At 38.9% G+C, this 18,959-nt stretch overlaps 1 protein-coding gene and 2 long non-coding RNA genes across 3 annotated transcripts; 1 reads left to right on the forward strand and 2 right to left on the reverse strand.

The window, feature by feature from the left end:
- The first annotated feature begins 1,367 nt into the window (after nucleotides 1–1,367).
- Nucleotides 1,368–17,377, forward strand: LOC127871986 (uncharacterized). The gene is made up of 5 exons (XM_052415339.1): nucleotides 1,368–1,490; nucleotides 8,941–9,113; nucleotides 12,903–13,075; nucleotides 15,523–15,648; nucleotides 17,169–17,377. The coding sequence occupies exons 2-5, from the start codon at nucleotides 9,026–9,028 to the stop codon at nucleotides 17,235–17,237; spliced, it is 456 nt and encodes a 151-aa protein (XP_052271299.1). The 5' UTR covers nucleotides 1,368–1,490; nucleotides 8,941–9,025; the 3' UTR covers nucleotides 17,238–17,377.
- Nucleotides 1,823–4,770, reverse strand: LOC127872036 (uncharacterized). Its single transcript, XR_008045706.1, has 3 exons — nucleotides 4,473–4,770; nucleotides 3,699–3,760; nucleotides 1,823–2,024 (listed from the first exon to the last, which is right to left on the reverse strand). It is a non-coding gene; the product is annotated as an uncharacterized LOC127872036 (long non-coding RNA).
- Nucleotides 6,433–7,308, reverse strand: LOC127872069 (uncharacterized). Its single transcript, XR_008045717.1, has 2 exons — nucleotides 7,204–7,308; nucleotides 6,433–6,773 (listed from the first exon to the last, which is right to left on the reverse strand). It is a non-coding gene; the product is annotated as an uncharacterized LOC127872069 (long non-coding RNA).
- Nucleotides 17,378–18,959: the final 1,582 nt, after the last annotated feature.

Here is an 18,959-nt window from a genome sequence, read left to right on the forward strand (position 1 = left end):
CCGAGGACTAGATTGCTTCTTTAAACGAGCATATTACTGTGTATTTGTATGTAGCAATTCACACTAGCATTGCGAACATTAACTTCAAATAAACAAGTAACATTTACAGAAAACTGTTGCTTTTTAGAATATCCCATCAATTTCTTACATTGTGTGTTCATGATAAATGATGAAATGTTCAATAGCATTCATGGCTCCGCTTTCAAGATAAAGTTTACAAATAATACTATTATAGTAGGCAGGCAATAAATAAAAATGTATGTACTGACGTAATATAAAAACGCATTACTGAAACATGTTCTTATCCCTTTGGAATATGATAATAAAAGGAGAAGGGAAGTGTAAAGCTCTATATGAAGGGAGTTTTCCAATCTCTTTTAAATTTTGTGGCTACGTATTAGTATCGTTTTCATGATGCGATTCTAATGAACACCAATGACACAGGATTTTATGAGGTGTATTGGCCGCTTTAAGACACCTTGCTCCCCTTATCTAGACTCTAGAGTCCTGCTATTATTTCAATTGAACACAGTCGTGTTGATCATCATGATCCGTTGTATTTTCAATTCTCTTATCTCTTACCACTTAAAAACAAGTTTATTATTTAGACAATTATTTTCGGTCGTCACTTGAAATATATTACTTCAAAAATAAGCATTCGAATCTTACTTAAAATTTGCACTTGTAATATGAATTATATAAATTACTAGTAATAAGATTTTTGAAAACGAACAACGCAATTGGTTATAATTTACATGTTGATGTAATTACGTTATGCATAGATTCCCAATGTGTCGGGCTTGACAATGCAAATTGATTCGTACGTCAAAATGTTTGGTAAGAAAAGTCATAAATGCATTTCAGTTAGAAGATAAAACTCGGTTATCAGAAGGCCCAATTTGTTGAAAGTCTCTGTAATCCGAAGTGCCCTATATCGAGAATCAAAGTATCCGCAACTTCATGAATACCACCTATTAAAACATGTTTTATCTTCGTTTATATTTCATTGAATACTATCAAAATTTCAGTATTTGAATCACAGTGATTACTCTACATGCTGGAATATCAAACACTTTCTTGCAATATTTTTAAGTAGTTTTATTTTGTTGAAATGCTTACTGTTCATCCAGTTTAAGCTGTTTTCCGACAGAATTTTCTTTTTTTTTTTTTTAGAAATATCTACCATTCTTCCGTGATGTTTTTCTTTGCAGTAGAAATGGATACACCATTTATAAACTCGACCATGCGCCTTGTCTAAAAAACTAATCTTTATGATATAACTTAAAAAAAAAACTGATGAACTTACCTCTCGCGCATGGCTTTTGTTGTTATCTGGTATCGAAGTGCCATCTGTTATCAAAGTATCCGCATACCCATGTGACGATTTTGGCCGGTATTTTATCCTTTAGGTTCATTATTCTTTGAGTTCTTTCCTATTATTTACACCAAAACGAAAGTACATTTCCCGCGAACAAGCATTCGACCATTCGGTACGTTCCACGCAAATAGCGTGTGTATTTTGGATTGATCATTGTATTTTTGTGTACATAATTTGATGATTTAATAATACAAGTCAGTTGTTAAGATGCACAATATGTATTTCATATTATAGCCACAGTATTATACAATTACTGTTTGAAACGGTAGGGTTGTGTTTACATGAAATAGTAGGGTGATGTCTTTAGCAAGCGGGTCACGTGGTATATATATCAGTATATAGGTGACAATATACTAAAAGATTTCCTACACAAATTCAATGTAAAAGCAATAACTTTAACTAAAAATAAAGTCAAACTTTTGCGCAAGTCAAACTTTTGCGCATAGACATCCCCATAACCATACCTTTTCTTAAAGAGCATTCCAAGACGCAATGATTTAAACAATAAAAAAGGGGGGTCATACGTTATGCAAGAAAGAACTCGACGCGAATCAGCGGTCACTGTTTTATGGCCATCTATTTACCGGCTTCGTACCAGTTGAGAAGGGTTTCCCGCCATCTGTCAAAGTCTCATGTAGTCTCCAACCTTCAAGCAAAAGAGTGAATTTCTGTTAAACATCAATGTTTTCCCTACCACTTGCACAAAGAATCATTCTAAAATAAAGCCATGGCAAGTGCCCCTACAGAGAATTGTGTCTTCTTATAAATGATGTTCATGTTTTTAGAGAGTATAGCATTGCACTCCAAAATATTTTAGTATATTGTAACCTAAAGGAGAAATTTATTCTGATTAAAATGTGTTTTTCTTGCATATTATTATCTTCATATGCATATTGCAGCAAAATATTAAGTTTGGCTGGATTATCTGTCCATTTGGCCATTTTATATCATATTTTCACACGCGGGTGTTTTCGGTCCGAAGAAGGCAATTTTAGGCCTGTTAAAGCTTAAATGTCCCTTTAAGATTTAAAGTTGTTGTGTTCAATATATGCAACAAAATACCAAAACAAACCAAATGGACAGGCACGTGAGGCTTATGCGGGGTGGGGGAAGAATGAATTTGTTAAATATTTTCACTCAAAGCAATTTTGATAATGCCTTTTTTGTTCTTTTTTTTTAAATCACCCCAAAAATGTCAATTTCGAAGCAAAAAAAAATCCAATTTCATCACAGACAATAAGCAAATCGGTGAAAATGAGAGATCAAAGATACGTTGAAGTGTAGAAATCAATAAGCTTCCAATAACTTGTTGTTTCGCACCAATAAAAGCGTGAAATCTTCAAAGCGCCTTGGTGCTAGGAGCCAATTTGTTTGCCAGCTGCCAATGATATATTCTAGCATATAATGTCATGGGTGCCTTTAAACTGCAGAAGATGGTCAATATTCACTGCCAGCTCTCATTAAGAGGTCAAAGAGAATACAAGTTTTCATATTTTGGGCACAAAATAAGTACTTTTGACTATTTTTAGGTGGCAATCTGGTCAAAATGGGGCTTCATAACCGAGCCAAAGACAAAAATGCTCATTTTGGGGGTTTAGAATGGAAGGAAAGGTTAAAATGAACAAGACACACACATGTAATGAAAGCCTTATAAGCTTAGAAATGAGGTTTCATGTTGTCAGAGGGGCAGAAAGGCAGCTCAGATCAATGCAAGCTTCCTGAAAGGGGTTTCTGGTACTTCTTCTGGGGACACAGCTTCCCGCAGAATTCTCAACACAATACATATCATTGATCCATGTCACCTTTGTATGCAAAGACAAGCGAATAAGGTCAATACTTCCCTTAAATCACTGAATGAGAGAAGCATGTACCAAATAAAAAACAAAACTATTTGCTGAAATGCCAAATTTTGGCAAAAAGATCCCTCTAAGGTAAATGATGAAGGGGACACTTGCTACAACAATCCTATGTTTAAGTCGGACGCCACATCCTTTCAAGCCGGGACCATGACTGTAAGCATATTGTGAGAAAACAATGCCAAACACAAGCTAATTGTAGGGTAACAAGTAGCATATCAACTCAGATGTACTGCATACATGCTTGGGAACAAGGAAAAACCTGTTAAGTGCCAACTTCCGCTGCCAACAAAGCACGAGCTTTACGTGTCAGGACGCGGAGCTATCAATACAAACTGCACGGGGAATTGCTCGACTGCAAGGATTTTAGTGACCACAAACCTTATTATGACAGTTTTTCACACCTTAAGCATCATAACTATGCTTATTTGCTTGTGTAAATGAGAGTAATTTAGTATTATTACCTGTTTTGCCATCAACAACCCTTCTCCAGTTGCCCTCGGCTAAGTCCCAGACATTTCTCTGCCTGAAAAGGTCAAAATACCCAATAGAAATAGGTATAAAATGAAAAATGAAAATGCATTTATGTATTTTATGTGTATTTCCATGAATAATAGCAAGTAATAAAGCTTGTACTGTTCATGATTGAACTAAATATGAAAGCTGGCTCAGTTAAGCGTCTGCTGCATTGTCCAAACTGTAAAAATGTCCACCATTCCATGTCGGTGACATGGGGCTCTGTTTGAATGTTCATGCTTTACGCACAAGCAATTGTTGCGTTACTGGATCACGGAGTCCCTGGCGTTGAATTCTGACTTCATGTTGCACATTTACGCTTCACAGTCAACCAAAATGCCTTTGAATTTACGTCGGAAAGCAATTTAGCCCTTATTCGGCTATATAAGGGTGGGGGGTCAACTTGAAAAACAACTATTCCAGGTCAAATAATCTAAATTCATGCATTTAATGCACTTATATTCTTCTCTTTTGCTAAGAAATGACCAAAAATCAGCTTTCCCAGTCATATTTGGCACTTGCAGATGATATTTCATTTTTACCTAGAGTTAGTTTAGGTGACAATATACTAAAAGATTTCCTACACAAATTCAATGTGAAAGCAATAACTTTAACTAAAAATAAAGTCAAACTTTTGCGCATAGACATCCCCATAACCATACCTTTTCTTAAAGAGCATTCCAAGACGCAATGATTTAAACAATAAAAAAGGGGGGTCATACGTTATGCAAGAAAGAACTCGACGCGAATCAGCGGTCACTGTTTTATGGCCATCTATTTACCGGCTTCGTACCAGTTGAGAAGGGTTTCCCGCCATCTGTCAAAGTCTCATGTAGTCTCCAACCTTCAAGCAAAAGAGTGAATTTCTGTTAAACATCAATGTTTTCCCTACCACTTGCACAAAGAATCATTCTAAAATAAAGCCATGGCAAGTGCCCCTACAGAGAATTGTGTCTTCTTATAAATGATGTTCATGTTTTTAGAGAGTATAGCATTGCACTCCAAAATATTTTAGTATATTGTAACCTATATAAAGCGCTGCTCTTATATTTCAGGTCGGGCTACCGTAACCTCGTGAAGAGGCCAGTAGGACCTGTAAATAAACTCTGAAACACACACACACACATTAGGTCGGGCTCTAATATAAGAGCAGCGCTTTATATACTGATATATATAAACTTATATTAGGTCGGGCTCTAACAGGTCGGGCTACCGTAACCTCGTGAAGAGGCCAGTAGGACCTGTAAATAAACTCTGAAACACACACATTAGGTCGGGCTCAGGTCGGGCTACCGTAACCTCGTGAAGAGGCCAGTAGGACCTGTAAATAAACTCTGAAACACACACATTAGGTCGGGCTACCGTAACCTCGTGAAGAGGCCAGTAGGACCTGTAAATAAACTCTGAAACACACACACGGGGAGCCAGGTCCTCGGTCAGCTGCTGGAGCGTGCGCGTCGCGACCGAGGCGAGAGTCACCCGCAGAAGATTTTCTCACCTGTACATATTTCCTTATAGAGGGGAACTTCTGCGGGTGGCTCTGCTAATCCAGCAGAGTCCGTCACCCTCGAGCCGGACGTCTTCCACACTGCTGGGATTGCTGTCTTCACCAAGATGCAGCGGACTTGTCACCCGCTGTTTATCGTCGAGAGTTCGCCGGCACGGACCTGCCAGAGGTCCCGTCTGAAGAGGGCCGGGGCCGGCGGGACAGCAAGACCACCAGTGTGGGGGACATACGGGACGGACCTGGGTCCTGCGCTTCTGCGCCAGGGGGGAACCCAAGAACATCGAGGGGGTGGCTTTAAAGAGGGACCCCGGGGCGGCGGTACCTAGTGCGCTCAACGCGCTGGGGAAACCGTCTCGGGGATGAAGACGACAGCTGATGACAACAAGTGGGCCATAAAGGCGGAGCTGTGTGCTGCAGCGGTGCTGCGTTCAGACATGAATTTGTCTTTTGAGATTGTCTAACTACCAGTGCACATTAAGGTCTCATTGGCCACCGTGCACTGGTCTATTTGGATCTAAATTATTTCTTTGGCGAATACCCGGGAAACCGGGGTAAATTTGACCTACTTTGGCTCTAAATTAATCTTTCTCCCCTGAAAGGTCACAGGGGCAGGTCGGGCTACTATAACCTCGTGAAGAGGCCAGTAGGACCTGTAAATAAACTCTGAAATACACACACACGGGGAGCCAGGTCATTGTCTGCCCCCAACGAACTAGTCATCTCGGCCCAATCAAACAAACATAGTCCCCTTCTTCTATCATCGTATACATGATCTTTCAAAAACTAGCCTGCCCTACGCAATAACATCCAAACTACATACCAAATAACAACAGAGAGAGCCCACGTTACCGCAAGCTATGGCACAAAACAGCAGAACTACACATGTATATAAACACCAATACTAACACTATGTACTAATATGTCCTCCGCGAGGGACGTTAAACGGGGGTGCAGTGTATCGGTGCTATACACCGGGCACTTAAAAGAACCAGGGGCGCCTCTGGAATCGGGGCGTTTCCTGTATCCTGCTCGAACCCCCACTAACACCTCTCATGGGGCGGAGAGCACAACAACCACACTTGGGTAAATGAAAGCTAGAGCACAGGACATAATCTATAATACCATGAGTTTTACAAATTAACATCAAACATAAATAAATCATATGATATATCAACTGAGTTTTTAGATCATTTATTTACTTTACCTATCCAATTATAAAAGCAAATACAACATAACAGCAAAATTAAAACATCCCAGCTTGATACATGGTCTGGATGTTTGGCAGGCGGGTGGGAAGGAACGATGGTGACTCTGGATAGGGCTTTGGATGGCTCCATGGTTGGTTCTCGACTGATTTGTTGTCGCGCGCAGCAAGTGGGTGGATGAGGGTGCTTGTCTCGGGGGTCTTCAGCGGTTGGGTGCTCGGGCCGGGGCAGTATGCGGGCGCGAGGGGGGGCTCGGGCTCGCTCGGCGTGGGTGCGCTTGTGCGGGGGCGGCGGGTTCTGCGATCTGGGAACTGCAACAATATACAACCCTTCACGACTGACCGACGACTGTAAATTACTGACAGACACCTCCTCTTCCGCTCCAGACAAATGCACAACAACCACATACCACACACTATACACAACCATACACAGATCACCACCAAGGATCCCGGAACGCACGGGCGTGGCGCTCTCATACGCGCCACCCGTAATGAGTGGGGGTGTGAGAGCGATACGTGTGCGTGTTCCGGGGCCTATGTACCGGGTGGTGTTGGGATGTGGATCGCGTTGAGTGTCTTGTACATTAGTAATGTGCGGGACACTCGGCGGGATCTGCTCCTCATCACCACCTTTAGGTAGCTAGCACATTAAGGTCTCATTGGCCAACGTGCAACAAACTCTTTTTGAAAATTAAAGTATTTGGCGAATACCCGGGAAACCGGGGTAAATTTGACCTACTTTGACTCTAAAATTAATCTTTTTCTCCTGAGAGGTCACAGGGGCAGGTCGGGCTACCGTAACCTCGTGAAGAGGCCAGTAGGACCTGTAAATAAACTCTGAAACACACGGGGAGCCAGGTCGCCACTAAAAAGACCCAGGGTCACCTCTGGAACGGGGTGTCTCCTGTATCTTGCACTATCCCCCGTAACCAACTAACACGTCTTTCTGGGGGCGATGGCCATATGGGAGACAATCCCGGTGCACTCGATAAAAAGCAAAAACAACAACAACAACGGGGAGCCAGGTCGGGCTACCGTAACCTCGTGAAGAGGCCAGTAGGACCTGTAAATAAACTCTGAAACACACACACACGGGGAGCCAGGTCGGGCTACCGTAACCTCGTGAAGAGGCCAGTAGGACCTGTAAATAAACTCTGAAACACACACACACACGGGGAGCGGGCAGTCTGCGTTCGATCGTCGAACAAAACACAACGTTTAATACGTTATAGAGACCAAATACCATTGGAAGTATCTGTGACTTTGGATGCCTATTGAGTGGGGGTGACCCAGGCAACTTTGCGCATAACATACCATAGCTTGCTGGGTAAGCTTGAAACTCATATATTAGTCCGGGCACAGGTCTCCTTTGGTAATATAAGACAGTGCACGTGTCAGGTCTCGTAGGTCAGCCTGAGTCTGTCAAGTACTGATTGTCGCTTGTACAACACTGACCGATTGTCTTCCTTGCATAATGCAGAGGGGGGACATTGATTGTCTCCCTTGCATAAACGCAGAGGGGGGACATTGATTGTCTCCCTTGCGTAACGCAGAGGGGAGACACTGCAGACTCGTTGCAATAGGTGTAAGACACCCGGGGAGACCCAAGTCACCCAAGACACCCTAGGTGACCCAAGTCAACCCAAGTTGACTCAAATCACCCCAAGTTGACCCACGTCAACTCAAGACGACCCAAGTCGACCCAAGACACCCCGAGTCGACCCAAGTCAACTCAAGACACCCCGAGTCGACCCAAGACACCCCGAGTCGACCCAAGTAAACCCAAGTCAACCCAAGACACCCCAAGTCAACCCAAGTCAACCCAAGTCGACCCAAGTCAACCCAAGTGATCAAAGCAATCCAAGTCGCACAGGGCATACGGAACCGGCTTGTATAGAGGCAAATTATATTATTTGTTTATCAAATCACACGGCTAAGGAAAGCCCGAGGAAAAGCCATTATATATATCCCGAAGGAACGGAAGACACGTTACACCCAGTGTTGGTTAGAAGGTCGGAGTTTGATCATTGCAACTATTGTCGTGTCTGCATTTTATACAGCCCGATCTAAAAACTCTCAGACCTTAATAATGTGATGTTTACTCTTAAGTGACTGCTGTCTACATCGAGGGAGACACAGATTTTTGTATCATTAAAATTTGCAAGCGTTTAACAATTATGAATAAGCGGCAAGCAAGGCGCATTTACATTAGTCGCACTTTATGCTTACTTAAAGAGATGTTATATGATACACTGGATATAACTTGTATGACTCCGCTCTAAGTGTTCATAATCCTACATATTACACGCTTTGTTCTACGCTAGGGGTACATGTTATTCGATCAGTCGTGTAAAGGTGTCACAAATACATAGGTGATGTATGTTTTCCTTGCTTTTATGTGTAATTGTATTATTTTAGGGTATCATACATTTTATACGTGGTTGATAGAGCGTCAGTTGTTGTTTTTCTGTTTAAGTGAGTGCGGTCGTCCGGGTATTGTGCGTTTTGTGTATCGACTGTGCATATTTGTAACGGAGACAGTGCTATAAGATTTGTGCGCTATGATTCTGGACGGGTTTGACGAGAGTTATTCCGGCAAATGGCGGCAGGTGAAACAAGAAGGGCTTGATGCGTTTTTAGCAGCAAATGGTAGGCTTTATGTTCATACTATTGATTCTTTTGCTTTATATTTTACAGCATGTGCCTTTTTGATTTTAAAAAATATTGCGATAAACCATGACTTCGGAAAAAATGAAACAAATAGTAATTATTAATAATTGTATTCCGATTGTGTATAAGTGCAGGTCAAACTTAATTTTTAGCTCACCTGATTGCTCAGGTGAGCTTTTGTGACCGGTCTTTGTCCGTCTTATGTCCGTCCGTCCGTCCGTTAACATTTGCTCGTAAACACACTCGAGGCCACATTTCTTGTCCCATCTTCATGAAACTTGGTAAGAAGCTTTGTCCCAATGAAATCTCGGCCGAGTTCGAAACTTTGTTGTGCCGGGTCCAAAACTAGGTCACTAGGTCAAAAAAAAAGAAAAACCTTGTTTACACTGTAGAAGTCACATTTCATGCCCAATCTTCATGTAACTTTGTCAAAATGTTTTTCTTAATGATATCTTGGTTGAGTTCAAAGGTGGTTCCGATCCGTTGAAAAACATGGCCGCCAGTGGGCGGGGCAGTTTTCCTAATTTGGCTATAGAGAAACCTTGTAAACACTCTAGAAGTCACAATTTTTGCCCAATCATCATGAAAAATGGTCAAAACATTGGTTCAATTGATGTCTCGGACGAGTTCGAAAATGGTCGAGATCGGTGAAAAAACATGGCCGTCAGTGGGCGGGGCATTTTACTTTATATGTATATAGTGGCAGTTTTCCCTATTTGGCTATAGAGAACCTTGTAAACACTCTAGAAGTAACATTTTTTGCCCAATTATCATGAAAATTGGTCAAAACATTGGTTTTATTGATATCTCGTACCAGTTTGAAAATGGTCTGGATCGGTGAAAAAACATGGCCGCCAGTGGGCGGGGCATTTTTCTCTATATGTTATAGTGAAAACATGTGAACACAGTAGAAGTCACATTTTTGGCCCAATTTTCATGAAATTTGCTAAGAACATTTGTTTCCTTGATACGAGAGTTGAGTTAAAAAATGGTCCCGGTCAGTTGAATAACATGGCTGCTGGGAGGAGGGAAGTTTTCTCATTATGCCCCCCCCCCTTTTCGAAGAAGAGGGGGTATATTGTTTTGCTCATGTCGGTCCGTCCGTCCACCAGATAATTTCCGGATGATAACTCAAGAGCGCTTATGCCAAGGATCATGAAACTTCATAGTTACATTAATCATGACTCGCAGATGACCCTTATGGATTTTCAGGTCACTAGGTCAAAGGTCAAGGTCACGATGACCCGAAATAGTAAACTGGTTTCCGGATGATAACTCAAGAACACTGATGCCTAGGATCATGAAACTTCATAGATACATTGATCATGACTCGCAGATAACCCCTATTGATTTTTAGGTCACTAGGTCAAAGGTCAAGGTCACGATGACCCGAAATAGTAAAATTGTTTCCGGATGATAACTCAAGAATGCTTAGGCCTAGTATCATGAAACTTCATAGGTACATTGATCATAACTTGTAGATGACCCCTATCGATTTTCAGGTCACTAGGTCAAAGGTCAAGGTCATGATGACCCGAAATAGTAAAATGGTTTCCGGATGATAACTCAAGAACGCTTAGGCCTAGGATCAATTGATCATGACTCGTAGATGACCCCAATTGATTTTCAGGTCACTAGGTCAAAGGTCAAGGTCACGATGACCCGAAATAGAAAAATGGTTTCCAGATAATAACTCAAGAACGCTTTTGCCTAGGATCATGAAACTTCATAGGTACATTGATCATGACTCGAAGATGACCCCTATTGATTTTCAGGTCACTAGGTCAAAAACATGTGAACACAGTAGAAGTCACATTTTTGGCCCAATTTTCATGAAATTTGCTAAGAACATTTGTTTCCTTGATACGAGAGTTGAGTTAAAAATGGTCCCGGTCAGTTGAATAACATGGCTGCTGGGAGGAGGGAAGTTTTCTCATTATGACCCCCCCCCCCCTTTTCGAAGAAGAGGGGGTATATTGTTTTGCTCATGTCGGTCCGTCCGTCCACCAGATAATTTCCGGATGATAACTCAAGAGCGCTTATGCCAAGGATCATGAAACTTCATAGTTACATTGATCATGACTCGCAGATGACCCTTATGGATTTCCAGGTCACTAGGTCAAAGGTCAAGGTCACGATGACCCGAAATAGTAAACTGGTTTCCGGATGATAACTCAAGAACACTGATGCCTAGGATCATGAAACTTCATAGATACATTGATCATGACTCGCAGATAACCCCTATTGATTTTCAGGTCACTAGGTCAAAGGTCAATGTCACGATGACCCGAAATAGTAAAATTGTTTCCGGATGATAACTCAAGAATGCTTAGGCCTAGGATCATGAAACTTCATAGGTACATTGATCATATCTTGTAGATGACCCCTATCGATTTTCAGGTCACTAGGTCAAAGGTCAAGGTCATGATGACCCGAAATAGTAAAATGGTTTCCGGATGATAACTCAAGAACGCTTAGGCCTAGGATCAATTGATCATGACTCGTAGATGACCCCAATTGATTTTCAGGTCACTAGGTCAAAGGTCAAGGTCACAATGACCCGAAATAGAAAAATGGTTTCCAGATAATAACTCAAGAACGCTTTTGCCAAGGATCATGAAACTTCATAGGTACATTGATCATGACTCGAAGATGACCCCTATTGATTTTCAGGTCACTAGGTCAAAAGTCAAAGTCACGGTGACCTGAAAAATGGTTTCTGGATGATAGCTCAAGAACGATTATGCCTAGGTTATGAAACTTCCTAGGTATATTGATCATAACTCGCAGATGACCCCTATTGATTATCAGGTCACTAAGTCAAAGGTCTAGGTCACAGTGCCAAAAAAACGTATTCACACAATGGCTGTCAAGGTCACGGTGACTTAACTTAGAAAAACTGTTTCCGGATGATAACTCAAGAATGATAACGCCTAGAATCATGAAACTTCATAGGTACATTGATCATGACTCGCAGATAATGTTGAAACTTGATCAGGATGTTTGTCTGGACAATATCTAGGTCAAGTTTGAATTTGGTAAAGATTGAATGAACCGACTCCTCTCAGGTGAGCGAAATAGGGCCATCTTGGCCCTATTGTTAAATTTATATTATACAGTGCGGGTTTGAATTAATCTTACAATCAATATTCATCTGCATAATATGTTTAATGTAATATGTGCATGTATGTATAATGTGTCATTGTCTTTATGTGTAACCTTCTGTAAATAAAGCTTATTATTATTATTATTATTAACTTTTTTTATAAACTTTGGCATATTTTTGGGGAAAAAATGGTCAGATTTTGGACTTTTTGGCATAGGGAAACAGCCAAAAATCGGCGGTAATTTTTGGCAAACAAACAATAATTGTATTGTAATATTATGTAATCGATTATAATTCATTCATGTGCTTTTCCTACATTAAAGGTGTGTGTATCTACACTACGTCTGACGTTAAGTTTATGGAAAATTTACTTTTGCCTATCATTTTTATTTAAAGATTACTACATTAACCCCAACGTGTATTTGTGTTACCCATTATGATTGCGTATCAAAGAGAGTTACATGTTATGCATGAATTTTCCTTTATAGTATAAGCTCAATAAATTGTAAATAAACTAAGTTTCTTTACCAATCATTGTGTAGTATATAATCAAACATATCAGATGATGATGAAATGCAATCAGTTGAATCCTGTAGGAATAAATAGATTTTATTACAGGATTAGTAAATTATCTTATTCGTTAGTACTTTTCATTGTGCCAGGACTTAATTTCGTGATCCGGAAATTCGTGCTGCTGTTCAATACGACCATGGAGCTGACCCGCGAGGGTGACAGCAAGGTCAAGGTCGTCATGAAAACAGGAAAGACGATAGAGGCCGTCATGGACTTCTCACAGGAGTACGAGGGCGATGACGGATTTGATAACAAAATTATGGTACACGTTAAAAACGATTTTTCTTAGTCTTGATTAGATGTGATATGAGAGAAGTAAATGGTGTGTGTGATGAGCTCGCCCTAGCGCGAAGCTACCACCGTAGGAAAGATACAGTTGCTTCATGAAACTTGATCAATTGGTCATCTTGCCAACATTTAATGGTCAAACGTAAATTGAAGTAATGTAGATAAATAGGTCAATACAACATATAGGCCGCGTTCAAATATGAGTTAAGTAAGGCTAAAAACTAGATGCCATGTCAAACCGTAGCAAACTTGTTGCTACTCAATAGTCAAAATCATTGAATGGATGAATGCAAAACATAAAACAGGGCCACATGAAGTCAAAAAATAGGTCACACGGTCAATTGTTATGCCACTTGAATTTAGTTGTGCTTTTAACGGCAATCATTACCCTCTATTTATTTTACTGACGATAGAACGAGTGTCATTACTATTAAATGCCCATCTGATTATTTTTCTGAGAAAATAGTTAAACATATTTCGGATTTCATAGCTTAATAGTGATAAGGTCTCATCTAGGTCTCTAACAGGGTAAGCAAATCTTTTCCGCAGTTTCATGACAACTTAACGATTCTTTTCCGTTCAAATATCTCTTATCTTGTCTAAGTTACTTAAAACTCCGGTGTGCGTGATGTATAATGGCAAAAAATGAAACATTGCATGAAGATTTATGAACATCTTCAAGTAAAATAGATAATTATTTTCAAGATAAACATATGTGCATTTATTTTAAATATGTGTGGTGAATAATGAAGTTAAAAGCTGCAAAAAAGTTTATTCCTTTCATACAAAGTGTGTTTAGTGTTTCAAACATAAACAATTAGTAATGTATTTCCAATGAAATGAACAATTTAAGTGACACAAACGTTATACAAGTTCAATGTTAACTAATGATTTATTTCTCATACCTTGGACTTTTCTTTACACATAAAATCGTTCTTCAATAGCAAATTGCTCCACTAGGAAAAAGAACAATCGTTGATTCTACAAATGACTTTATTTTTAATTTACTTAGCGAATATGGTGAAAGTTGCCTGTTAAGTTCAGTAATTTTATAACTTCCAAAAGTAAAAGCTAGAATTATGCCTAAGCTAGCAGCATCTCCACTAATTAGCCAAGTAACCACGCATATGCATTTTGTTTTGTATATTGGAAGATGTTTACCCAATTTCAAATACGATTTGCTCTCCTAAGTATTTTTTCAACTTTAATAGATTCGTGAATAATAAATGTTTGTTTTTATATACAATATTCAAAATTGAAACGTCAAAATAAATGTAATTTGAGATTTTGAAATGTCAAATGTCATAATATGATTTTAAACTGATGTGAATATGGTTTAGCAATTTATCTTATCTGAAATCTATGGTGATTACATTTTACTTTGTTTTAAAAAAGACAGAATATATAACTAAAATAATTAAATTAAGATTCTTGTCGTTGATATGAAAAGCAACCGGTAGCATCTATTCGAAACCAAAATTAAGCAAATATAAGTACTCTTTCTTTAAGATTTGCCGCTTTGAAAATGCGAGTCTTATTTTCTATTTATAATTGATTTTTTTCTAAAAATGCGTCTTTGTTTCATTACGAAATGTATTAGCAACGTTGGTCTTCCCATGGGATATTTGCATCTTGCCATATGATAATCGTTTGCGATAGGATTTTATGTTCAAATTTGATGTTTCCCCACTTTTTGAATTTTTGAAACAAAATGTTTATGTTTGTGGCTGCCTAGTTATTGACTGTAAAAATCGTTTAAGTATTTGTATGTTTTTTTTCGTTTAATGTTCTTTGATAGAAATACAATCCAATTTTTATATGGGAAAAAATCACAGGGAAAACAACATGGGAAAACCAAATATGCCATGGGTTTATTAAATCAAAGCGCTGAAGGCACTGAAGTTGTTCGCTGTTGTCGTCCTTGATTAGCTTGTGCACATTGCACAGGCTAATCAGTGTGCGCAGGCTAATCTTATTTGAGACGCATTAAGCCCCGTTTTCCCTGAACGCGGCCAATATGTACATATTTCAATAATAAAGACTAGACTGGCCAATGTCTTCTTACAAGCTGGTAAATACAATCACTGCAATAGAAGATGCCGACGCTCCTAAGCATTCGTCGTCTGCAGTGCAGACACGCAGCGGTAATCGTTCCTAGCATAGTGAGTTACGGTTCTTAGCGTAGCTGAGGCTTCTAAGCACATACTGATTTGCAAAACATGCTCTGTACATTTAGTCGTGAGCTAACGCTCACTTCTAAAAATCCCATGGGAAAAAACTATTTTCAAAGAAAAATCTTAAATGAAATTTATTTATATAATATCAAAACCACTAATAAAAGATAACAGAGAAGCATTTTATAGCAAACATGATCAAAATTATCAATATGTTAGTTAAACGCAATTTCCACGGGGTTTGTAGGTGAAGGCCACGTGGGAACCGTCAACAAAGAAAATGATTGCCGAGACCACACCCATTGAGGGATCAAAGGCCAAACGTTCCATCGTAGAGAAAAGTCTCATGCCAGACGACAATAACATGATGCTGGTGAGAATAATAGGTTTACATTTGTTAAAGAACACACATAACAAAGACAGCGGTTTTTAATATGGGCATAGTGGAGGCACCATGTTAGTGCGTATGTAAGTTGGTCTGTTTAATGGTGTTTTGACCAATATATTGGTTGATTTGTAAGCCTTTCATTTCTGAAACTACTTTCTTATTTGTTGTTTGTTTGGATAAACATTATATTCAAAACAAGTGACAGTGCGTTACTTTTTGGCTAATAGTTTTCTTTTCAAAACAGTTCTCACATTTCCATGGTAAATTAAGCCCGAAAAACGACAATTTTAAAAGTATTAGTTCGAACAATTATTTGCTTGGTTGTAACATTAATATTTACCCACCGGTGGGCTTCTTGGATTCCTTTTTTCAATTATTGGCTTGGTTGTAACATTAATATTTACCCACCGGTGAGCTTCTTGGATTCGTTTTAGTTTGCAGAGCAGCGTGTTTCTGTCAAATCTACAGACCATTTATTACCGCTATTATGCCCCTCTTCGAAGAAGGAAGGGTATATTGTTTTGCTGGCTGTCTGTCGGTAGACCAGTTCGTTTCCGATCAATAAATCGTCAACGAATTGACCGATTGGCTTGATACTCCACATGTGCATCGGCATTGGACAGTAGATGACCCCTATTAAAATTGGGGTCACTATGTCAAAGGTCAAGGTCACTATCAAACTAAGTATGAAAATTGTTTCCGATCAATAACTTGTAAACGAATTGACCGATTGGTTTGATACTTCACATGTGTATTTGCCTTGGACAGTATATGACCCCTATCGACATTGGGGCCACTAGGTCAAATGTCAAGGTCACTATTACACTTAGTGTAAAAGTCGTTTCTGATCAATAACTCGTCCATGAATTGACCAAATACCTTGATACTTAACTGGTGCATTGGACTTGGGCTGTAGATGACCCCTATTGAAATTTGGATCAAAAGGTCAAAGGTCAATGTCACTATATTACTTATTGTTTAAATGGTTTCCGATCAATAACCTGTCAACGAATTTACCGATTGGCTTGATACTTCAGATGTGCATTGGATTTGGACAGTAGATGACCCCTGTCTAAATTGGGGTCAGTAGGTCAAAGGTCAAGGTCACTGCCACAATAAATGTGAATATTGTTTTCGATCAATAACTCGTCAACGAATTGACCAATTGGCTTGATACTTTAAATGCGCATTTGCCCTGGACAGTAGATGACCCATATTTTAATTGGGATCACTAGTTCAAAGTCCTGTTTGGAGGGGCCTATGTCTCCGACCGCGGAATAAATATAAAAAAAATCACATATTTAAATATAAAATACTACACTGGTGATTTAAAATTTGGTATTTATATATTGTACTCCTGTCTGTTTTGATACTGTATGCCTCAAGACATCTTTTAAAAAATCTGTTTGCATTTATTCAAAATGATTTCATGGATTCATGCCAGAAATGTTACCCTTAAACAGCGGTCGCAAAGTAATACTTGAATTGATTTTTTTTCGTTTCAGGAAGTGATGATATTACCCGATGACAAAATTTTATGCAAGCGATATTTCATGAAGGAGAGCATGCCGTAACCTGCTTCCAACTTAGGTTTACTTCATTTTCATAGCATTATGTTACGTCATTGATACATGTATTGTGTTACGATTCAATTGAGATTGTATTGTTAAAACGCGTTAGCATGTCATCAATAAAAAATACAAGTTCAATCATTCCACTGTGTTCTTAGATTTAATGGTATAGCGGTCTGCAAAAATGATGTTTGTTTTTAAACTGGTATTGCGTATTCGAATTTATGACATATCGATGACAGCCCGTAGTACCCCAGAGTCCTGTTGTCTGAAAATACAATAACGAATTATGTGCAAGTGGCCCATTACATCAACACCAAAGTTTCAAAATAATGTATTACAGTCAACAGACATTTTCAACACATATCGTGCGATAAATGTGATTAGTCTTTTGAATTCGTCCTGATATTGCTTTCCTGGCGCTAGTCTAGATAGACATTGGGGGAAGCATTTCGCATTTTCAACGAAATTCTTACTCGTGACATTCGGATTTTTATCTATGTTGTTATATATTTCAATCGACATCACAATCCTCTCCTTTGTCGCAAATTCACCAACATCTAATAGGGATACATAAGTGGTATTGGGATACACACGTTCTATTCGTAGTAATTATATCACTCGTTGGTTTGAATTACTTTCGGGGTCGATTTATAATGCTGTGCAGCAAGAAGGGACGACTTTTAGGTCTACTCGTATATTCTTTTACTATCAGTTATGGAGACACCGTCATTATTACTGCTGGAATTACGTTTTGATGAGTGTATATGTCATTTAAATAGTTTTCTTGCTTATACCATGCTTTTCATCACCAAGTTGAATAAGAATTTATTAAATATGCTATTACATTTCTAATATATGTTTTTTTACTATGTACTCGCCAATACAATGGACTTGACTTGATAAAAAAGCACAACCAACTCGACCGTTATCTTCCGACATGTGGATAGGCGTTAATAATATGTTTAGAATAAGTCCCGAATGGACATCATTGCAGAAACACTCAGTTAGATGCAGAATGGGAAGGTATATTCAATTGAATTTACATAAATACGACACGTTTTAGTGAAGACAAGAGGAGGTAATATTTTCAGTTCGTTTGTCTTAAATGAAACAATGTTTAAATAACGGGTTTAGGGAGTTACGGCGTTAAATTACCATTTGACAATGATATAGCTTTAGCGGTATTATCGTAGAAGCACCTACCTTGTGGCACATGGTTTTCCTTCCAAATATTGAAGCAATAGCAGTTCAATACAAATGTCAAATGTACGCTTAAAAGTGCCCATGGTCAATACTTAGAAACGTTAGCCTTAAATCTAGTCAAGTTTCTAAATTCATACGAAACTTCCGTTGCGCGACACATAGATAAGGCATTTTCTTTAATACTATTACACGCATTTAATTAAAAATTGCGATTTATGTTTCTGATATATTTATTCCATACTCTATTTTATTAGCAAACTTAAACAGATTTAAAATTGTTAATTGATTGTTTCAACCTTTATTCTCTTTTGTATTTATTAATTAATGTTCAATCTGAATCAAGGTAAGATCCTATATGAGCGTGATGAAGTCGGAGTTGTTCCCCTTGTTACTTATGATCTCGAGGAATGCGTTTTCGAGTACATTTCTTCGTACTGCTAGCGAATAACTTCTTCTTCTTCTTAGTTTCGAGCGAATCCTTCTCACGCACAACAAAGCAGAAGCCTAAATTCATATTGA

This window comes from Dreissena polymorpha, chromosome 1, assembly GCF_020536995.1.
Source record: "Dreissena polymorpha isolate Duluth1 chromosome 1, UMN_Dpol_1.0, whole genome shotgun sequence".
Taxonomy (NCBI): domain Eukaryota; kingdom Metazoa; phylum Mollusca; class Bivalvia; order Myida; family Dreissenidae; genus Dreissena; species Dreissena polymorpha.